This window comes from Gobio gobio (genome assembly GCF_949357685.1).
Source record: "Gobio gobio genome assembly, chromosome: 25".
In the NCBI taxonomy this organism is placed as follows: Eukaryota; Metazoa; Chordata; class Actinopteri; order Cypriniformes; family Gobionidae; genus Gobio; species Gobio gobio.
The window spans coordinates 17,439,210-17,463,889 of NC_137121.1; the positions used below are offsets into that span (position 1 = coordinate 17,439,210).

The following is a 24,680-nucleotide window of genomic DNA, read 5'->3' on the forward strand; positions in this document are numbered from 1 at the left end:
TTTGTAAGCGATCATGTAATAATTTTACCAAAAAATAATCTTCGTCTTGATGCAGTTTGAACAAAGTCATTTGGAGGAAGTCCCATGATCTATAAAAACAAAAATGATTGTTTTCAGCAACCAATGCATTTCAAATAACTATAGAAGAATCTTTAAAGAACATGAAATGATTTAAAGGACATTCATCCATAAAACACAAAGGAGAAAAATGTACGTATTTTCAATTTTTTCATGCAATAACAATGAACTGTGAATGAAGTTTTTATGATACTTTTATCCATTTTTGAAGCTTTAAATTCCCCATTATTTGTAAGTGTGTGGGAAAGAAAGACAAGCGTGTGTTTCACGGAAGAAAGAAAGTCTAACGAATTCTTTATGTACTAATACACTCTCTCACCTCCATGATACAGGCGATCTGCTCCACTTCACTCTCTCCTGGGAAGAGGGGATAACCAGTGTACAGCTCTGCCAAAATGCAGCCCAGACTCCACATGTCTATTGCCATGCTGTACGGGTGGCCCAGAATCACCTCTGGTGAGCGGTAGAAGCGGCTCTGAATGTAAGTGTACACTAGATGGGAATACAAGCAGTCTATTAGAGCTACACAGATTTAACAACATCAATTCAACAGTATGAATGAGATTAATGCATCAAATAGCACTAAATCATTGTTTCTCAATTGATGGGTCAAAGGTCTGTTTTAATGGAGGGAAAACAATGCTAAATGCAAGTGAAAAAATGCAGCTATAACCGTTCATAGTTAGGACAGCAAAATAAATAGCCTTTATTATTATTAAAAGGGAGCATTTAACGTTTCCCAAATTCAATGTCAAAGGCATCTAATCAAACAAATGCAGATTTTGCTACACTGTGTATTGCTCAATGCAGAGTAAAGGTTAAATATCAGGATCAGGATAAATCTGGTGAAGTGTCATTACACAAGGGTTTGGTAATCACCTCTTTGTTGCTCATAGCAGCTTGACCCAAAGTCGACCACCTTGATATTTCCTTGTCCCCTCTGGGACAGGAGTATGTTCTCCTATTAGGAGGAAAATAATAGGGCTTTGTCATGATGGTAAATTCACTGGTGAATACATTTGTAAATCTTTGAACTGAAACTGGAAAGCTAAAGGAGTTATTTAGCTGAATGTCCAAGCTGCAAAATAACACATTTTCTATAACATTAAATACATAATTTAACATATATAGGAAAATCAGTACATCAAATACTACTATGATGTTTAAATAATTCACAATATTATTACTTTGAATTATTTATATATCATAGTAGTATTTGTTGTACTGATTTTAACACATTCTTCTTAATAATAATAATAATAATAATAATAATAAATATAATTATTTTCTTTTTATTATTTTCTTACATAATAGTAACCTATACATTTTAATATAAACTACTGTTCAAAACCCTTTGGGGTCAGTAAGATTTTTATTTTTTAAATAAGTCATTTATTTAATAAAAAGTAAATATAGTAAAATTGCTAAATATTATTACAATTTAAAATAACTTTTTCAATTTTTTATTATTAATAATATTTTATTTTAATATACTTTAAAATGCAATTTACATTTACATTTAGTCATTTAGCAGACGCTTTTATCCAAAGCGACTTACAAATGAGAGCAAAAGAAGCAACTAGAACATTCCTGTCTATTCTATTATTCCTGAACATTCCTGTCATATCTATTATTCCTGAATCTTCAAAATCATTACTACAGTCTTCAGTGTCACATTATCCTTCAGAAATCATTATAATATGATGATTTGCTGCTCAAGAAACTTTTCTCATTATTATCAATGTTGAAAACAGTTGTGCGGCTTAGTATTTTTGTGGAAACTGATACATTTTTCATAATTCTTTGATGAATAGAAAGTCTTTAAAAAATCTTTAAACTTATATTTGTTTTTCATTTTGGGGTTATTCACATGTGACAAACTCCAGTGGTGAGGTTTACCGGCTTAAGGTCACAGTGGATGATCTTCTCTTTGTGTAGCATCTGGAGGCACTTGAGCAATGAGTGAGCAAAACGCCGAATCAACCCCAGACTGAAGCCCTGGAAGTTGTTCTTCTTAATAAGCTCATAGAGGTTCGCTCTGTATGGAGAAAAGAAGGACAATTAACATATCTGTGACGATGTTACAGAGTGATGTTCATGGCTGATACCTTGTGAACTACTAGGATTTGAGTATGGGCAGTAGGGATAAAAAGCAGTATGCCATGTATCAAAATGCCTGTAGAGGGCAGCACAGTAAATTTGGCAATACCTCGCACTGAACTTTCCACAAACACATTCATTGTCACTCAACAACCTCCTGTCTTTAAGCACGACCATAAAAACTAAATCTGTGTTAACTAGTCTGTGTTAACCGCTTAGCATTATGCTAAAGAGCCCTTTGAGAGGGAAGTCATGAAAGTCATTATCTTTGGCAGTAAGGAGGCCTAAAAAAGCAGCTGTGAACAGCCTAATGTAATCGGAGACTTCACACCATGAGTGGGCAAGGAGAAAGAGATAGGGGCCTAATCAAGGCATTAACTAAAGGATTCTGTGACGGTAACCGAAGACAAGGCCGACGCATCTGATGTTCTCTAAAGGTCAGGCTGCCAGAGATGAAGCTGATTTTTCCTGCAAAGCGACTTAATTGATCACTTTACTCAGAGCCCAAAAGGTCTCGAGTGGGAAACTCTCACTTCACACCTCAATATGGCCACCGTTGGAACAAACCATCATCCCGGGTGATAAATCAGAACTAATGTGTCATGTAACTAATGAATCATAATAACTAATATGATATGATGTTTTTTCTTGCAACAAAAACCTTTTTACATTGACTATCTGGTATACTGGAAAGTCAACATGAAATTGAAATGGACTATTAAATAAATACATAGATTTTTAACATTAATAAAACTAATTATATATATATATTAATTGAATATCCTATTTCACTTATAAATATGGAAGTAAAATGGGTTCATAACTACTTAAAATAGGCGTCTATAATAAGCTGTAGTTACTGGGAAGAATTCTATTTAAGTTCAGTCTGTGATTCCCATGTTTAACGTAAGTTACTATACAGGTTTAACACTATAAATTGAAACTGCTTATGTGTCCATATAAGTGATTCCAGTATTTTCCACCCACCCCAGCAGCTCGAAGGAGATGCACAGGTGGTTGCGGAAGTAGAAGTACTCCTTCATGTGAATGACGTTGTGGCAATTATCTCTGTCTCTTCTCCGCACAGCATCCAGGATCTTTAGCTCTACAAGGGCCTGATGATGGAACCTGAAGGTCAAAAGAAAAATAAATTACTTATTATTATTAACTTTATCAATATGCAGTGAATTGTTAACAGTTTTTTTGAAAGTAATAAAGCATATTATTTTTGTGGTAACAGTTTATTTGAATGTGATGTAGTTACATGTTACTCCATGTACTTACTATAGTAATAACAGTAACTTGTGCATAATTACAAGTTACTAACCCTAAACCAAACCCTAACCGAAACTCTATAGTAAGTACATGTACTTAAAGGGATAGTTCACCCAAAACTGAAGATTACCCCATAATTTACTCACCCTCAAGCCATCCTAGGTGTATATGACCAAGCTTCCAAGCTTTATAATGGCAGTAAATGGCAGCCCAAAATTTGAAGCCCAAAAAAGTGCTTCCATCCATAATAAAAGTATTCCACATGGCTCCGGAGGGTTAATAAATGCCTTCTGAAGCAAATTGTTGGGTTTTTGTAAGAAAAATATTCATATTTAATACATTATAAAGTAAAAAAAATTGAACTGCGAGAGGTGCTACACTTTCTTCGTAAATTGAATACGGAAGGCGGTCCGCCAGATTAAATATGGATATTTTTCTTACACAAAAATAAAGCTTGGATTAGCCAGGACATTTTTTTATATAACTCTGATTGTATTTGTCTGAAAGAAGAATGTCATATTTCAAATTATACAACTTAATTTACCTACAATTTTATGTAGCTTACAGCCATCAATTTTAAAGGCTAAAATGCATGGACTTTTCAGCTTGTTTTGATTGCAAATATTGTATATTATTATAACGATATACACCGACCAGGCATAACATTATGACCAGTGAAGTGAATAACACTAATTATCTCTTCATCACGGCACCTGTTAGTGGGTGGGATATATTAGAGAGCAAGTGAACATTTTGTCCTCAAAGCAAGCGTAAGGATTTGAGCGAGTTTGACAAGGGCCAAAGTGTAATGGTTAGACGACTGGTCAGAGCATCTCCAAAACTGCAGCTCTTGTGGGGTGTTCCCGGTCTGCAGTGGTCAGTATCTAAAGAAGGAACAGTGGTGAACGCGTTGACAGGGTCATGGGTCATGTCCACCGCTAAAAGCGCCAACAGTGGGAACGTGAGCATCAGAACTGGACCAAGGAGCAATGGAAGAAGGTCTGGTCTGAGGAATCGCATTTTCTTTTACATCACATGGATGGCCGGGTGCGTGTGAATGGCTTACCTGGGGAACACATGGCACCAGGATGCACTATGGGAAGAAGGCAAGCCGGCGGAGGCAGTGTGATGCTTTGGGTAATGTTCTGCTGGGAAACCCTGGGTCCTGCCATCCATTTGGATGTTACTTTGACACGTACCACCTACCTTAGCATTCTTGCAGACCATGTACACCCTTTCATGGAAACGGTATTCCCTGGTGGCTGTGGCCTCTATCAGCAGGATAATGCGCCCTGCCACAAAGCAAAAATGGTTCAGGAAGTGTTTGAGGAACACAACGAGTTTGAGGTGTTGACTTGGCCTCCAAATTCCCCAGATCTCAATCCAATCGAGCATCTGTGGGATGTGCTGATCAAACAAGTCCGATCCATGGAGGCCCCACCTCGCAAATTACAGGACTTAAAGGATCTGCTGCTAACATCTGCAAGATGTTAGATGCCAGATACCACACCTTCAGGGGTCTAGTGGAGTCCATGCCTCGATGGGTCAGGGTTGTTTTGGCAGCAAAAGGGGGACCAACACAATGTTATGTCATAATGTTATGCCTGGTTGGTGTATTTTTTATAATTGTACTAATATATTGTAATAGTAATAAACCTTCCTGTAATTCAATCATTAGAGAATGGTGCTAGCGAAAGCAAGGTCATGGGTTCAATTCCCAGGGAAAGCAAAAAAATTTGTGCAATATTTATAAAATGTATAATATAATTACAAATACACTCCTGAAAGCAAATTCTATCCCTTCTCTTCTATAGCTGAACTCAAAGCATCAGAGCAGCTTTACAGTATTCAGCACTGAGCTTTGCATTTTGAGAGGGTTTTAAGTTAAAGCATTTGTCAAAGTAGGTGCGACGGCAGTGGAAGGGCATGAGATCAGTTCTGCCCAGACATGTAATGTGATACACAACAGACACCTTTTAACACCCTTGAGTGTATCAAGTCCAGTGTAAACTATGACCCGATTAAGTGCTGATTAAATACCTTATGATGGCCTTATGAAGAGAAAAATTTGAAATTTTAATAAGGCAGAGGTCTTCAACATTTTCATTGCTAATTTTCATTTTAATGGGGACAATGAAACATTTAGCAAAAATGTAGCCTCTTTAAAGTGATAGTTCACCCCAAAAAAGTTGAACACAAAACAATATATTTTGTAATCAAACAGTTGATGACCCCATTGACTTCCATAGTATTTTCCCCCCATACTATGAACGTCAATGGGGTCCCATCAACTGTTTGATTACCTATATTGTTCGAAAAATCTTTTTTGTTCAGCAGAAGAAAGAAATTCATACAGGTTTGGAACAACTTGAGGGTGAGTAAATGATGACAGAATTTTGTTTTATGGGTGATCTATCCCTGTAAGTTTTACTTGTACTTTTAACTTTCATTTATTAAATTGAAGTAGTGTATTTTTAAGTAATATAAATTCTATTTCTTATAATATAATTATTTAAAAAAAGAAATTAGCTTGAAATCAAACAATAATTAACAGACCCTTTGCAGTACCCCCTAGGGGTCGCTGACCGCGACTGTACTAAACATTGCATGTGGATAATAATGAACACATGGACTGGAGGTTCGTTTTACCTCTTCTTATTTCGAATGATCTTGATGGCCACCATCTCATTTGTCTTGTGATCCAAACATTTCAAGACTTGACCAAACGATCCTTTCCCAATAACCTCCAGGACTTCATAGCGATAACCTATATGGTCATGCAGGACCTGCACAGAGTATTTAGAGGACAGAGTCAGCTGACAAACAGGTCAGCATAATTATTTCGATCTCCTTTGCAGTGGCAGACTTCCTGTTACTTAGAGAAACACTGCAATTGTAAAATTAAAATGCATAAATGCTCCTCATTTGTTTATTTCCCAACTAACATTCAGGCACATATCAGGACTGTCAGACATGTGACATTGTTCACATGTTTTGACAGCATATTTCAGATGTGTGACTCTTTAAACCGTCAAGCCTGAAGGCATTCAGTCTAATGCCCAGTAATCCTGAGGAACGTTATTCTGAAAGAAGCACATTTAAGGAAGATGGGGTGGGACAGCAGACATTAGGGTCTGGCAGCTGAATTAGCCAACCTCGTGCTGTAATGCAATTTCATCATTTATCGAGAAGTTGAAAATGAGGTCAGTATGTCACCCAGTAAGCTGTTTGTCAGAAGCCAAGCCATGTATATATTTTTTTATTTATTCATATGAATAAATAAGCATATCTTATATATACTATAATATTAACTTAAACTAAAATCATAAAAATAAAATAAATATTATCTAAAGTAAACTTATTTAGCTACTGTAGTTGCCAAGGCATCCTTTTCATGTTGTTTAACTTGCACTAAATGAATATATATATATATATATATATATATATATATATATATATATATATATATATATATATATATATATATATATATATATATATATATATATATATATATATATATATAATAGTATATAATAAAATGTATAAAAAATATATAGGCATATTTAATACAAAAAAACTAATAAAAAATGGAAAAAATACCCAACAAAATTACTAAAACTTTAAATTTAAAATAGAAAATATGAATATAGAAGCTAATTTAAAATTGTCATAAAAACTATAATAGAATCTCAGTGATACTAAAATAACACTGCCAGGCAAAAGTAATGTAATCACAAAAAGATATATGATATGTCACCTATATGGTATCTAACCTTTAAGTAGCTGCCATGCTCATCGTCATAGCCTGAATTCTGTGGGGATCCCTGGGAGCCCTCAATCTTCTTAGTGTCCAAACCCAGATACCAGATCTCAGAGTAGTCCATGATCTCCTCCCTCTCATATTCTGTTAGCTGGTTCTGGAAGTGCTTCAGTGCCGCTGTTTTGCAGATGAAGGAAGACACATAAATAGTGAACATTTAATCCAACTGAAATATCAGACCATTCCAATGCTATTTTTAGTTATTATTTCTGATTCAGCTTGAAAAGCAAAAATATTTCAGTGACTGAAACCATCTATTGACTTCTAAATATATATGAAATGCAAACAAAAATCCAGAGCACTTCATACTTGTTGGAGACATAGGCAGCCTCTGTCCCTCATATGTCCTGATCTTCTCAAACTTGTTGATGATGCTCCTGGTTAAGGATTCTGAGAGGTTGTCCACCGACGAACCAAAGCGATTGGGAAACTGTGGCCTCGGCCTCTCCTCCTGAGTTACAAAAAATGGAAGTCAGATTGAAATAAGTTTGTATGTGGCCATTGTGACCATTATATGAATAGTTCAAATGTCTTTGTACTCACCCTCATTTAATTCCAAACCCATATATTCATATACTTCTCAAAAAATATATATAAGTTCACTATATTCCAAGTCTTTTGAGGAACAGACTGAAATTTCAGACAATATTCTAGTCTTCTGGACTATTTTATAGAGTTTTTGATGGGGTATTTTTGCTTTTTGGAGATTGACAGACATTATTGCTGTTAACTGTTGATAGAAGAAAGCTGCATTCTGTGTCTCATTTTGTGGTCCACAGAACATTATAAACTGTTGTTTCAACTTAAAAATGTAAAAAAGTGTTCATCCTGCCTTACAATTTAAATTTTAGTGAACTTAAATGTCCAAGTTGTCACTTTTCAAGTTGACTAAATTAAAATGTTCAAGGCAGCACGGACACATTTTTTTACAGTGAAGAAATAAAGTCATATGGGATTGGATAGACATGAGGGTGAGCAAACAATGGCCAGATTTTCACTTTTCATTTTTGGTGTTATCCCACCTGATTCCCTTGAGTGCTTTGCACCAACTGTTTGACGATACTGGGTAAGGTTCCATTTGAATGCAGAAGTTTGCCATTGGTCACCAAAACTTGTTTGACTGGAGCCTCTAGCTGGGGCAAAGTACCAACTCCTGTCCCACATTTCTAGAAAACAAAAGACACGATATGAGTACCGTTCAACATGAGAAACTCTACAAATCAGTAACAAGGGCTAAACGGGGGGAGAGATACGTGAGCTTCACACAAGCCGAGTGGCCAACGGCCCCATGTGAACCAGACCCCCTGCATAGAGGATGGAATTTCAGTGGCGGTTGAGACCGAGGTGGGGACAAAAGCAGCGATAGGGCCGTCTTTCACAACCCAAAAGAGCAATGAACATGTTCTCTAAATCTTACATTTGGGGTGAAATATGTGAATGGTACATATTTTCCACAACACGCTTCCTAGTTTTGTCAATGTCTTCTCTTGGAAGGAATAAAATGAAAGGTTCCCTTGCTATGAAACAAATGTAGGGCACTGCACAAGGGAGGGGCTTGTTCGAAGCTTGCAGGTTTTCCCCCATCTCACGGTTCAAAGCCAGTGCTCGACAAACTTCTGGGCTGAAAAAGAGCAAGTGCGTCTATAGATAGATGCGATATTCAATCTCATATGTTCTGGAGATACTGCAGCATCTGCCAACTTGATCATGACGCATAGAAACAGAAGCTAAATATAGCGTATAAGGCATCCTGAAGAGACCTACACGAATACAGTAGGCTGTGTGTAAACAACGCCCACCATTCAGGTACCGCAGCTGTGAGTTAAAACCCCAATTCAGTCGACATTAAGAGACACTATGCCAAGCACTTTATTATAAGCGGATGTTATCTCCAGTGAAGAGATTGCTTTTAGTTAATGACAACTGCGAGGGGGTCATCTCACACTCAACATTAAAGATTTAACACAAACGCTTTCCATAGGTGCTGTCATTCCATTGTCATCTATAGATAGCGGACACGCAATGGAAGTAGCTATTCACACTAAAGCATCAGCTGAATAAAAGTTTGTAGATTTAAACCAAAAAACATTAAGTGATAATGTTTAAGTGTTGGGAATTCCAATTCATTTAGCAAATCAGTTTGTTCAGATGAACTGTTTTAATACATTAATTCAAAGATATATGCTGATTCACTTGAGCCACTGCACAAAATAACTGCTCCCAAAAATCGTAAAATATATAGTCTAAGCCCAGCTAATATAATTGTATCCCTTAAAACTAATCTTTAATCACAAAATGACATATTTAAGCATTTTTCCTGTGAATTTTTTTTAAAATTGCATTTTATGAATCGCTTTCTACAACGTCGGACACATAACAGTAATTATTATGATTAGCCTTTGGCTTGTGTACGTTATCAAACAGCTAATAATGTGTTGCTTATGTTACACAAAACACCACATAGACATAAACGGCACTAAAAACTCTCTTTCTCTCTTTATATTTTTTTAAAGTTCTTACGCTTAACAAAAAGGCATTTATTTGATAAAAATACATAAAAACAGTAATATTCTGAAATATAACTATTTAAAATAACATGTATATAAATTATACCTTTTCATCATCATTACCTCAGTCACATGATCCTTCAGAAATCATTCTAATATGCGGATTTCTTGCTCAATAATTTCTTTGTATTATTAATGTTGAAAACAGTTGTGCTGCTTAATATTTTTGTGGTGACCATGATCATTTTCAGGATTCTTTAATGAGCAAAGTTCAAAAGAACAGCACTTATTTGAAATGTTTTGTAACATTATAAATGTCTTTACTGTCACTTTTGATGTATGTATCCTTGTTGAATAAATGTATTACTTTCTTTCAAAAAAATCATACTGATCCCAAGGATTTCTAGTCAGGTACCGAATTCAATACCCATTCAAAGTTATTTTAGCCACTGAAAACAACGGATGGACCAAATGGTTCAAAACACCCTGCATCCATCTCACAGTTCTCCTCCCAGACAGAGTCACTCTTACAGTACAGTGATTCACACACCCTTTGCGCACCAATTCGAATGAATCATCACTGTTAAGTAACATGTTTTCTCTGTGAATAAAGGCTCACCTGTGAGTAGGTGCAGTTGGGTCCTATTTTTGTGTTCTCGGCCTGAGACCTGTGGGGGTGAGGGAAAGCCTCGGGTCTGGCTGACTGTGAAAGAGAGCGGAGGAAAGACGTCATGAGCGTGAGGAGTGGGCACACTCTTGCAACCCACATCCACAGCCATATGTGTGGGATTCTGCGTATATAACTTCAGGCATCATCTCCGCTCGCTCGGTGTTATTCAACACAGCCGATGACTCATGTTCGATACACCAAGGTTGCTTGTTTTTAATTCAATGGCACGTTAAGAACATTTTGATGATGCCTATCTTGTCAGATGATGCAGTTTGACCTCGTAGTAGAGGACAGTCGTGATGTGCAGACTCCTTTACTGGTACTTCACACTCCCAGCAATCATCTCCCAACTAATGTTCCCCTTGATCGGTCAAGGATATCAGGGGACCTGCGATGACTACAATCATTCATGATTGCGGACATACGATGAAACAGGCCCACATCCATCTTAATCAGGTGGAGCGTGCGTTAATAGTGGTGACAGACAGCATAAGGACAGATGAAAAGCTCCAGCTAAACTTAGAGCCTCTCGGGTGGGGGCGAGATACAAATAGAGGATGTTCGCGGGCAAACACGTGCCGGTAGCAGAAGTCAAACAGATTGGCCAGGAAACATACAGTCAATTGGGTTGGTACACACCTCAGAGACTTATGTGGCTCACACAGCCTTAATCCGCTGGCTGATTATTTGCAGAGTCTAAAACATATGGCGGTTTTTGGCCGAGCGTATCTTCCCATCGGGGGGTTTAGCTATGCCGATGTGTTGGGTCTTAACTGAATTCATTCACAGTGCAGTGAAGTATATACTGGCTTATAGAGGGATCAGACAGTACACGGACTCGCATGTGGCAGCAACAAAGAGATGCATTTAGAAAACAGGCAGTAAAAATTTGTTACACTTAGACTGCGGGCGGTCAGCCCTGCAATGTGAGCCCAGGGCTTTAAAAGACTCTTTCAAATATTAACACCTTTGAGTTTCTATGTTCAGGACTACGGGCTTTGTGTTACAATGTGGGTCAGTGTGCAATGCAAGAGTGGGAGATACTTTCCTTAAAGTCACCGTGAAATCAAAATGGACAATACTTGATTAATTTTTAATGGAATATTGCAGTATTTACTATAAATGATTTATCCATGCACATTGCTTTTTATTCATGCTACCTCGTAATCTTTAATCGTGTTTAAGATGTGTTTTTGGTGCAAGGGCGGGACAACATGTCACTTACAGGAAATTGCAGCAATAGCAAATGACAACGATCCAATCAATTCCTGTTGGACAACATCAAGTCCCACCCTACATTTTTTTCTAATTAAAGCCTTATTCGGTCACTTAAACACTGTAATAGTTTAACATCACTTTAAAATGTAATCTTTAGCTAATTTAAAAATCAATATCAATTTTCATACTAAACTCACTTGTAGCATTTAAAACAACTGATTTTAGTTTTTTTTTTTAATTATAATTTATTGAAACAAAATAGTATCGGTCATATAGTGAAAATAATTATTGACTAGAATTTTTATATCAGTGAATCTCTAATATAGGCCCTATTGTGACAACTCAGAGCTAAACAATTGGCTTTCACTCTATTTACCCAAATAGTATATACAATGTATGTATTTTAACATATACATTGGTGGTTAGGCCCTACACCAGTGGTTTTTACACATTTTGGTATCACATACACTGACAGACCAAAGGAGGATTTGGGTCACCTCAATGAAGTAGAAACTACAGTCATGGGCAAAACCCAAACCACACCCTGAAGGAATCAAAAATACATCATATGCCGTTCGTAATACTCCGGACTATATGAATGCCATTCATAGTAACTTGAAGCTCAGTACTGAATCATTTGCTGACAACCACCTTAAAGGATAGTTCATACTTAGACACTGGCTTGAGGTTTTTTAAGCAACCTAACCATCACATGTTCAGGCCAAATATACTCATGCACAGTTATAGGGTTCAAGGGGTGAATATAGGGATCTTTGACAGAACAGAGACAATGAATCTGTCAAAATGTGGGAGAAATCTCACTTATTAAGTGATAGGATGAACAGAGGATTGGGACTTGCATAATTTATTACTGTAACCTTGCACTAAACATTATCACCTATAAAACCGAAAATACACAGAACGGAGCGCGAAGAAATATCTCGTGTTACTGTGAGTTACGATTCTTAGAAGGCAAAGTGTAATGAAACCTGAGCAAATAAGCAAATAAAAAAAATGTGATGAAGTTATTTATAGTCCCTTACAATTATTACCATGGTAACCCATTTCTGCCTTTGAAAAGTAGGCTATATTATAGTATATGTTATATGTATATATTATGAAATATATAGGTCTACTACATACATTTTCTTTTGAGGCTGAAAGCTAATAGGCTATGTCACGTTATCAGAAAAAAATTACTGCATATAATTCTAACATTAAGTGCTAATTTCTTTTTATGAACAGTGGAGGCTGATACCCAGTTAAACTGTATGGTATTATATAAATTGGATTGGGTATGATATTATATAAACTGCTTGTGGTATGCTACACTTTAAAAGGCGTACCTGAATAATATGTTAGAAAAAGAAAACGTATAAAAATACGTTTTAAGTAGCCTATAATACAACATGCACAAGCGTAAATGATTTAATATATAGAATAATGTTTAAAACCTTAATAATAGCCTAATAATAATTGTAAACGTCAGTGCATCAGATACATATGCTTCCAAAATATTATAAAGTTTTTATCAAGAGTAATCATAACTGCATGCCAAGAAAGACATACATCGCTACTCATCATACATTACCTTGTTATTAATTTCAGGAAACATGTCGCTTTTTGACACGTGGATATTCAACACATCCAAGTCATAAGGCATAAGGCTTGAGAAAAAAAGAACGCGCTCGCTATTAAATCCAGCAGGAAACTTGCATGTGCATCTTAAGAATCCTGTACGACACCGGGACCCGTCCTGTCAGCACTGGAAAATAGCAGCGAGAACTGAGCGAAATGAAGTGTTTCCCAAAGAGGAGGAGAGGGGTTGAAAGGCTTTCGTCAGCAGGAGATTAACGGAAAGAGGCAAGCTGTCCGTCTGCTCCACTTGACGTGAATGTCCCGGGATATAACACCTGTTCAGGTTTTCCAGCCTGGCCGCACTCTATATAGATGTGTTTACGTGCGCTTCCCTATCACTGGACCCCATATTCCTTCCATCCTAGCACAGTGCATTAGTTTGCCAAGTCATGGTGATCTTAAAGTGGAAATCCAGGACAGTTATGACACAATGTCCGAGTGTACAGCGGCACAAATCAGCCTCTAATAACACAAGAGACTCGCACGCATTGAGTTTTTTAGTGTGTACTTGCCGCGCGAGAGCCTCCGCTCACAATTTCCTCGCTTCGACACGAGCTTTGAGTATGCAACGGCACCGCCTTCGGCACTATCTGTTTACTGCCCTCTCTTTAAGTTTCCATCTGTCAACGAACGATGGGACCCCAATAAATAACGCCTATCATTAGGCTACATCGTCATTCTATTTCAAATTGTCACTAGAGCAGTGGGCGAGCCAAGAGCCCAAAAACCTCACTCAACCTTATTAACTCCGTGATTAAGTGGGCTTTGATTTGAATGGAAGATTGTGTAGGCCTAGGTGTATTAGTAAAAAAAAGAAGCAACTTTTTACATCCAGAAATTAAAATTACTGCTGAAAAATGTGTCTAGATAAAAAAAGAAGAGTGTAAATAAAGCAGTTTTGTTTTACATAAAAGTGGTCTCCCTTGTTGGGCAGCCATGTTGAGATTATAAGGCCCCCTACTATCAGTCATATTTTCTTGCAAAATAAATTATTCATGGTTTTTAAATACATCTGCGAATGGGGTTATTGGTAAATGAAACTTGTGGTTAATTACTTAAAAAATAAATTTAACAACAGAAAATTAAGCACAATTATAGTAAGAGTAAAATCTATATTTAAATATTACAGGAACACGCCACTATTTTTGAAAATAGGCTAATTTTCCAACTCCCCTAGAGTTAAACACTTGAGTTTTACCGTTTTCGAATTAATTCAGACGATTTCCGGGTCTGGCATTAGCACTTTTAGCATAGATCATTGAATCTGATTAGAACGTTAGCATCTTACGTTAGCAACGTTAACAAAAAATGACCAAAGAGTTTCGATATTTTTCCTTCCTATATAACAGCTTCTCTTGCCGTATGCGCCATTTTTTCCCCCTCCGTTTCCCTCAAATAAGCAAGTAAGCACCTATGGCGATAGAAATTATTGCAAATTTAGCATAAGCCTCATACGGTCAGCCATGCTTTGTTTACATCTAGTTACCACACGATTCCTGGCGTGACTTTGCCTGGAACGCTACAAAGTCGTGAGTCGTGGTTTGAAGTTGTAACTTACGGGCTCAAAAACCTGCCTGGAACGCAGCATAAGACCAACGGAAAATGAAAAGTTGCGATTTTCTAGGCCGATATGGCTAGGAACTATACTCTCATTCCTGCATAATAATCAAGGAATTTTACTGCCATACCATGGGTGCAGCGGCGGAATGATATTATGCAGCATGTGTGAAGAGTCCCCAAGTCTACTTTGGATAGATACATCTTGATTGCAAAATGGATTTCTGTGAGCTAAAGATTTATGTTTAATGATATATAAAAGCAATATACTGACTTCTACTGAATTTCACTTATGAATTGAATTATCATCAAATGGCCAAAAGCCCAACATAAGCCCCTTTTACTGGGCTTAGTTTTACTTATTCTAGCTATACAAAACACTTTAAGCCTTCACAAATGGCAAATATAGAAGGTAGCAAGTTGACACTTTTTTTCACACCTATTCCCTATAGACTGCACTTCTCACATGTAACAAGCATGGCAGAGGCGGAAGCTGTGCAGTGTGCACTCTCTATACAACGTGACTCACCATGTAGGCTTATTATCAAACCACCTTTCTCAAATGTCAGATTCAGGCAGCCTGTGTCTATACTAATTTAAGACTAACAGTGATCGTAGTTCTGAAGATGAGGGATAAGATGAGTTAGTGGAGTGCATTTCGTTCTGACCGTGGGAATAATTACACAAGCGTGCATCACAAAACCTTTGGATTCATACAATAATACACTAATGAGTATTGGTCTGCTTCAGTGACAAACTATAAAAAACAAATCTAAATGCAATGAATCGATTAATAAAGGCATAGTTCTTGAAAAATTAGCATTCTGTCATTATTTACTCAATCTCATGTCTTTCCAAACCCACATTCTGTTATTTTTTTCATTGTATCATTGTAAAAGTAGAATTTTGAAGGTGAATTTTCAGATAGAGGCATATAACTGTTAATCCCCCCCAAAAGAAAAAAACAAAAGCAGAGAAAACAGAATACGGGTTTAGAAAGACATGAGTAAATAAAGACAGCATGTTCATTTTTTGGTGAAGCTTTTTCACTGTAACTACTCCCTTGAGAGGGCAAACTAGACTGTCTACTAAAACAAAGACAGAGATTGATAGGCAGAGAGACAAAGGTGTGTGAAAGAATAACACTCTTGCTCTGGTGGGAGGAAAGGAAAGAGTCCTGATTATGATTAGTGTTTACGTTACATAACACAGAAGCACTCTAGTGATCACGGTGAGCTATAAGGATGAACTATTCCTGATGGAGTGCTCGTTCAGCACAATGGAGCTCAGAGAGAGCACACATGATGCCTCTTTCCCAGCCCAATCCCCATCAGCCTGCCAGAATCTCTGCTCCATCCCATTCAAGGCTCCTTTATTAAGAAAAGAACAGCTCTGCATGACTGTAACCAGTCATGATGAAGACGTGTGAGGTAAATATACCACTCACACATTCACTGCTGTGGATATAGTCATGATTAAAAGGTGATAGACTGCTTATTTGCTTTTTATAATCAGCCGTTTGAAGTAGAATTGACTGATTTGGCAAATCATTTCATTAGCATAAGTATTTAATATATGACTATGAAGGCTTTGGCTAGCACAGGAAATGCCACAGAGAACTGATCGGTTTCTTTTCCTGAGTGAGGAACCATTTGATCATCTCAACACTTTGATCCAAAATGTTTGACTTTGAGAGAAAATGAAAACTCTGTCATCTTCCACTCCCCTTAATGTTGCTCAAAACATAGCATTTTTTTCATTGAGCATAAACGTAGTTAGAAATAGTCTGCTCCTTATGAATGACTGATGACTGCAAAGCTCCAAAATGACAAAATAGTTCCATAAAAGCAGACCATATGACTCGTGCACTATATTCCAGTCTTCTGAAGACATACAATAACTTTATGAAATTGAAGATGTCATGGTATTTTTCTGGAGCTTGACATACACTTAAAAATGTGGGAAAAAATACAGTACAACAGCTTGTCACTGGAGCAGTACCCTCAAAGGGACATCTTTGGGGACTACTGCCCCAGTGTACCCGTAAAGGCCTGTTCACACCGGGACGATTTTCACGCACGTTTATCGACGACGTTTAACGCTTTGTGACTAAACAAAGGGCGCCAATGTGAGTGTGCACACCGATGCGCAAAACGGCAGGCGTAAAAGCGTCATTTTTTTAAAAACGCCTTGGGTTCGTTTTTTTTGTTTTGACGTGCCGCGTTAAAAACTGGCCGACCAATGAGATCTGCGCATTTGTTCACATGCCTGGAGCTGCTGAAGTTACAGTAAAACACGACAAGCACAAAACGGTCTTGCCGAGAACACATTGATATGATGAAGAGGAAGTAAGTAGATGAAGGCTGAATCCGAAATCTCCCCTAAACCCTCATTCACTATTCCCTATGTTAGTCCACTAATACAGTTCACTTGAAGGAGTGAATGAAAACGATTGAGTGAATTTGGACAGCCGTTGTGTGTACACATCGGCTGTACACTCGTTATTGCGGTGCAATGTGGGATTAAATGAGTGCACTCAATAACTATGGTACCGTCCACTATGGTTTCGGACACCACTACAAATGGCTGTTCCCTCAAATAGTGCCCTATTTGAGTAGCCTAGAAATATAGACGCACCCTAGCGGCAGAAAATTTATTTTGCTACGAGTGTAGTCTAGCAACTCTCGGTAGACCTGAGAGCGGGAAAACCCGAACTCTGGTCAGGCCAATCACATCGTGTATAGAGTCGGTGGGCGGGCGGAGGTTCTGCGTGCTACTCATAAACAAAGAAGCTGACGAACACCTTTTGAATCGGCTTTGGCCGCGACTCTGGAAGACTTGGAGTTTAGCTTTTTTTTGAGAAAAGAACAAAGAATGGCACTGAAGTCATTCTTAATGAAGATGTGTTCGAAGTTTTGCCTACCTGATACGGCGAAAGTCTATCAACTAACGTTAGCTCTGCTTCACCTTCTTCTTTTCTCTGGTTGGTTGTGGCGCTCATGGCGTTTATCCCGTTTATCCCGCCCCTTGGATTGAGCCCTGTCAATGGTGAGTTTCCAGACCCAACATCTTGATGTGGGTCTGGCTTGTCAGGCTACTATTTGTGGGTATTGGGGGCGATTTCGGATTCAGCCAAAAAAGATGAGCTGCTTATGCTGATTGCCAGTTAGCAAATAGTGTGTGAATGGTTTTGGCAAGCACATAAAAACTGTCTCTTTTCTTCAGAAGCTTAAAGTGGCGCAGCACCACCTTGTGTACCAGGAGTGCCACTGAATTAGCACGTTCACTCGGCGCATCGCCAGTGAAAATCGCTTAGGTGTGAACACAAAGACGTGCCGAAAACATATCGAAAAACGCTGGCGATAAGCGCGCGATAATCGTCCCGGTGTGCACAGGCCTTAAGGGTTACATTTTGCACACTTTTCATCGCAGTGCAGCAAACTGCTACTTTATTAAAAAGAGCATGACAGACCTTTAGCTCGGTAATACTTTTTGTGCCTTGTAAAGAAATACGTCTTGCATTTTGGGTAAACCATTCCTTTAAGCAACCGGAAATTAGACATTTCACAAAGGGCAGCACGGCATTATAGAGGTTTCCAAAATCTATGTAACCCTACTATTTTGGACTTTAATAAAATTAAAGACAAGTGATCACTTTGCATTTGAAATATTTATATTCTCAGTCATACTGAAGTAAATCACAACACAGAATTAAAATGTTATACTACTGTTATATTTACTTTTACAAATGCACTAAACCTACTGAATTGCAATCTAGCTGATCTAGAGTTGCAGGTACACTTATCCACGATTCATTAACAGGAGATGGACATTTTAGGAGACGGAACTTTCTGTTGGCAGAACACTGTAAATCTTTACCTCGGGTTGAACTCTCCTGTTCCTGTGACTCTCTCGGGTGCCCCAGCAGTTCTGGAGGATCTCAAAGCCACAGCAAGGTGGTGTGGTCCCTTTTCCACCCATGATGGGGTCTCCCCATGCTGCAGTAACCACAGGCCTCAGTCCCACCACATCATGTCCACCTGTCGGTAAGGAAGCCCTGAAGTTAACCAAAACAACTTCAGTCGGTGATGATTTAGAGCTCCATGGTCCGGACTGAGCAACCCGAATGGATCCTTTCAGACTTCTACAGACATGTGCTTGTCCAAAAGATGCACAATCTCTGGATCTAGGATTGAGGAGGATGTGGTCGCAGTCACTTCTCTGCACTGTATCTAAGAGTCCATTTCACATGCCATCTCTGCTCGAGGAGATGTGTGTTGTAGGCAGGGATAAATGGGTGGTAACTAAAGTGCACAGGGAGAGCTTGGTGACGTGTGGATGAGACTCCACAAGGGAGCCATCCTGAGCCGGAGGCTGAGCAGTGGGGGCTCTCAGTGCCATCTTCCTCTTCCTCTATGGGAAGCATCAAGGGAGTGATCCCTGACAGTGGAGCTCAACTCAGGGGCAACAGAAGTGGCTTTTGTTGGGACTTCTGGTAACTCCTCTCTCCCAGAGGCCGTCTCCTGGAGACAGAGTCGTAGATATTTCCTCCCCGCCGCTGCTCACATTCCCCCAGGACGCTGACAAACAGCAGCGAAGTGCAGAGAGGAAATCTTATCTCTCGGCATGCACACAAAGGCTTTGGTTTCTCCTGCTACAGCACGGAGAGAGTGGGAAAGCTAGCCCTGCCCTTCATAGAGATATATTTCTGACTGTTTTCAGCCATGGGGCTTGGGGTCTAATGTGTATACCCACATCTCTCAGCGCCACTTAGGAGAGGACAAATTGGATCTTGTGCACCTGCCATCAACTGAGAATAGGAATGTATTTACCAACTTCATGTTTACATTGTAACTGACATTTGGAAGACCTTAGACATATCACTTCAATCGTGTCACTCAATGGTTATGTAACAGATGTTTCGCCTGTAGTCACATGGCCGCTGGGGTTTTCAATGTGAGGTGTGAGGATCTGCTATGATATTATTCTGGCAATAAAATTGTTTTAAAATAGAACAGCCTGGAACTGTCATTAAATAAATGTACCTCTTCTATTGAATTTCTCTAAAGGTAACAGATATATTTGGATTAGGTTCAGGTTTTGTAAAATATTTTAAACCAATATACAGGGGTGTCCAATCTTAGTTCTGGAGGGCCACCTTCCTGTAAAGTTTAGCTCTAATGTGATTTTGGCAATCCTATAAGGTCATTACAAATCACACTGTACGCCATGGATCTAATAAACTTAGGTACGACATGAATGTAGACTGTACAATAATGCACCTATTGAATCATGGGCTATGACGCAAATTAGTATAGAAGAATAAAACGTCATCAGCATGCGCTAGTGGTAAACAAATAGAGCAAGATTAATCGCAATTTGGCAATTGTGGAGCTTGAGGTAAGTAGTTTTAAATTTTAGCGCCATGTCGCGTTGATCAATACGCCATTTCATGTTGCATTTTTATTGGCTAGTCAGTAGACGTAGGTTGTAGCAGCAAACACACTATAAGATGATCATGCTAAATTTCTGACGCTGGTCGCAAAACCCTGACAACGGCCATCTTTGAATCTCTTTCACTGTACGACGTAGGACCGCCGTTTTGGAGCAACGACCACAGAAATCACCACGATTGGTCATCTTTCGTTGGGGACAGCCTAAAATCATACAAGGCATAACACAACTGCCTGAAAGTTTTGGGTGATCCTGAAGACCTCGATTAGCTGTTCCAGGTGTGTTTAATTAGGGATAGAACTAAACTTTGCTGGAAGGAGAGGATTGGAGCAGGATTGGACACCCCTCATTCCCACATTCACGGTACATTTATGTCAGGGGTCACCAATCTTGGTCCTGGTGGCCAACATTCTTGCAAGAGTTTAGCTCCAAGTTGGTCCAACACACCTGCCTGGAAGTTTTAATTGATCCTGTTGACCCTGTTAGCTGGTTCAGGTGTGTTTAATTAAGGTTGGAGATAAACTAGGAAGGTCCAAACTGGGTGTGGTTACTAAGTCAGTATCACCCATAATATTATAAATGTTCAACAATGTAAATTCATGAATGCAACAGACTGATGGCTATGACTGACAGATCTGCAATTTAAACATATGTAGCGATCAAGTGGATATAAGTAGTTCAGGTGAGAAAAGGGTCGTCCACTAGCAGGTGTTGCAGCGTAATGGATTAACCACATGTGACACGTTTAGGAAGCCACAAGATAAAGTAGAGGTAAAGTCCTCACCTTTGCTAAGACGTTATTTTTGCACATGACCATATACATGTGCGCCTTATTGAAACTACAGATGGTAGTCTATTTTAACCGGTTAAGTATGTTGATGACCAATTTAAGCCTGCGCTTACCCTAAAATAATTAAACAGTATAAGCAGTTATGTATATAGCTGACAAGTCAGTTAGGTCACCTAGTGTAGCACTGTCATTATTCATTTAATTTTATATTATGTAGAAAAATATAAATATTTAGGGAGATCTTAAGGAAGCCATCTAATATGAGACAAACTTTTAAAAGACTATTTTTACCTTGACATACCGTACAAAAAACCCCTGCAACGCTCAGCAAGACGATAAAATAAAAAGCACAAGCCTTGGCACAAAGTCCAAAGATGTCAGCCCGAATATGTATAGCCGCATATAAAGATGCATTTACACTTACACTTTTAAACATTCTATACCCAAAGCTAACTTTTTGCTAATCTGTAATGAGTGTTTTTTTAGTATGTTGCTATGCGGTTGCTAGGGTGTTCTGGGTGGTTGCTTAAACAAACGGAGCCCATCTCCAAGTCCCTATGATATTTGAGACATGTCTTATATCTAAGTCTATGGGACTTTTCACTCATTTTATCGTCTACTAGGCAAATATTACCCAATTACCTAAGTAATAACACACCTTTAGCAGTATCATTCACATCTTTTGCACTAACACCCAGGACAAGCTGCACGCCAAACCTTAGTCCTTAGGATTATGGGGTTTATTCTAAACCTTAGCAAGCACCATTGATGGAAATAAATGAATGAATAAGAACAACACTCCAATCTCTCACGAATACAGTTACAGAGATATACACATGTCCATGTTCAACAGTAGAGTAGTTCAATGAGTGGGCAGAGAGACAGACCGACAATGCCCCACTCACTTATGCCAGCATAAGCAGCATGAGTAACATTATCTATCAAGGTCAGCTGTCTGGGCCAGGCCTCACATGGGCTAATCCTTATCACACACACACAAATACACAAACCCATAAGCATACACACAGCGGATGGGACAGGATGGCAATGATAACATTCAACATCTATTTATGTTTGAATTACAAGCTGACATCTAATTATTCTGAAAAAAGCTTTGCTTTTGTTGCCAGAGATTTCATTTTTGCTTTGACCTAGTCTTTAAATGTGCTGAATCTGAGCACAGATGCCCCATCTAGGCCAAGGATTGAGCCAAAATGACCCCACTTTTTTTAACAGTGTCAGGGAAGCTACTTTTTAAATTGTAACTACAAGCTAGTACTTAAGTTACTAACATAAATGGTGTTAAATAGGTATAAGTTTTAGGTTACTTAGGTAATAGTAAAAGTTTTAAGAGTCTGATTCAAATCGGGAACTGAGTTTGTACGTTTTTTTTTTTAACGACTCTTTAAAATTACCAACGAGAGTCATTTGCTCATGAATCGGACTACATTAGTCGCAATGTATTTGTTTTTGCATACAGACAAAAAACTCCATGTTTTCTTGCTATTTTGCGCTACAGTGCCTTTTTTTTAAGAACACATCATATTTAATACTTAGACTGTTAATCAGGTAAAAAATATAACTGAAATAGTCTAAAATAGGCTACCCGCGACCTGTAGAGGATAAATCGGTTTGGAGAATGAACTGATAGATGGATGGACTGAAAGTCGAGCTAGTGAGTTTAATATTTTAGTGGTATTTTATTCAAAAGCAATTCTCAAATAATTGCGAGACAATCAGCGAGGTGAAACTCAAGTCATCTCATTCAGGTCCTTCCGCTATACAGCCATCAAAACACGTTTGTATTTACTGCCTTCACCAATAGGCTACATTTCAAGATAGGAAAAGCAGAATCCACCATTGTGGATGTCATCGTCATGTTTTTTGCTGATTCTTTATGGTGGTTGTAGACTGCTGGATGCTATTAACTAGATGTTAATGTTACAATATTTGAAATGTTGCAGGTTTAAGAGCCCCGTGAGTCCAAATCCTCAGATTATAGCGAAGCTCATTATTCTGCATCCGAGATGTGCATGAGCGATGATACATCTTTTTACATGATAGTTTTCTGCAATGAAAGTTCTATAGTTGTTTAGTGTATTTGTTTTATATATTTAATAGTTATTGAAGGGGTTCGCTGAGTGTTGAATTTTCTGTCCTCTCTTTGAACCTAATGCAACTAATCCATCTTTTTTTTTAGCAGTCAGTCATCTTGAACTTGATCTTGGGCATTAAATCAAGGATATAAATATGCAGATTCATTTCAAGGCTATGCCACCACCTTGAAGATATTTTCCGTTAACAAAGGAGGGGTAACTTACCAAATGAAGATCTTATCAACATTTACAGGAACACCACTCTCACATTTGGCCGTAATTTCAGTGGCACTTTATTTTACAGTCCTGTTCCCCATGTACATACTATGTACTTATAATAGTAATTGCAATAACTGGGTAATAACTAGGTACCTATACCCCTAAACCTAACCATAACCCATGTAGTTACCTTATATTACCCAGTACTTTCTTAGGTAAGTACACGTAAATGCACACACTGTAAAATAAAGTGCAACCGTAATTTCTACACTCTGCAGGTAAAGATGTTTATCTTACAGGATTATGGGCATCAGTTATATTAAGCTCTAGAGACTAGTTACCTCAGTGTTCTCTGGTTGCCTGGGTGAAGGGAGAAACCTCAAACCCTAGAAACACCAAGCAAGGGACTATCTTGTTATTGCAAAAAGAATATCCCCCATGGTTTACGTATGTAGATTATCTTAAACTGAATTACAAACGCATGAAATCAGCACTTCTTTAATAGATTCAATAAATGCCACTCAGTTTTGTGTGGCATAAGTATCCACATATTTTGGGGCAACACTGTGGACTGCTCAGAGCCAAAGTGTACAACACACACTTTCACTAATAACACTCTTTTTTTTGTCCTTGGTCTAAGCAGTTTGATGAATGACATATTCTATCACAAGTTGAAAATGTACAGCCATAAAAGAATTACAACCATCTGACACCATCAGCATCACATATCTGCTCATTATATATATATATATATATATTGTTCTTCCATAGTCTTTCATCATCCTGTTCCACATCTTACCTTCTCTCTGTTTTCTCCTTCCCCTCTTTCTGATTCTGCCCTCGGGCCCATTTCTACTTCAGGCAAGGTTAGAGAAGAGCGTTCGGATCAATCCAGGGAACAAATGAATTAAGAAATCCAGTGCTAGTATGGACGGCAGTTACAGCGTGGGCTGCGATGAAGCTGTTTGGGTGCTGTGGAGCTCCAGACAGTGAGCCTGCCGTCTGGTGCTGACATGTTTGACCCCGGACAGGGAAGGAACCTGACGATAAGGCATTGAGTGATGGAAGCAGGTGCAGTCAGGCCACCACGCGCTCATCTTATGCCATCCGCCAGGTTCGGTTTTATTGCACTCGCATTCTTGTGCTCTTCAGAAACGCATTGCATAATGTCACGTTCAGGTAAACATGGAGGTTATTTTTTATTGTAGACTAATTACTTTTTTTTTGCATGTATGTACAAAAGATGTATTTTAAT

General features: G+C 38.3%; 1 protein-coding gene across 4 annotated transcripts in view; it reads right to left on the bottom strand.

Annotated features, from left to right (window-relative positions):
- dyrk4 (dual-specificity tyrosine-(Y)-phosphorylation regulated kinase 4) overlaps positions 1-24,450 on the bottom strand; it is a 29,401-nt gene extending 4,951 nt beyond the window's left edge. Inside the window, exons 1-11 of one of the 4 annotated variants that reach the window (XM_079809396.1) lie at positions 13,263-14,011; positions 10,403-10,486; positions 8,299-8,442; positions 7,586-7,727; positions 7,230-7,393; positions 6,103-6,239; positions 3,166-3,306; positions 1,978-2,116; positions 958-1,039; positions 398-570; positions 29-89 (exon numbers count right to left, since the gene is read on the bottom strand). In XM_079809396.1, coding sequence (XP_079665522.1) covers positions 29-89; positions 398-570; positions 958-1,039; positions 1,978-2,116; positions 3,166-3,306; positions 6,103-6,239; positions 7,230-7,393; positions 7,586-7,727; positions 8,299-8,442; positions 10,403-10,486; positions 13,263-13,334 — 1,339 coding nt within the window. In that variant the 5' untranslated portion in view covers positions 13,335-14,011. Of the gene's footprint in view, positions 1-28; positions 90-397; positions 571-957; positions 1,040-1,977; positions 2,117-3,165; positions 3,307-6,102; positions 6,240-7,229; positions 7,394-7,585; positions 7,728-8,298; positions 8,443-10,402; positions 10,487-13,262; positions 14,012-24,224 lie in introns of those variants that run through there. The other 3 variants (XM_079809395.1, XM_079809397.1, XM_079809398.1) reach the window with 3 other exon arrangements.
- Positions 24,451-24,680: the final 230 nt, after the last annotated feature.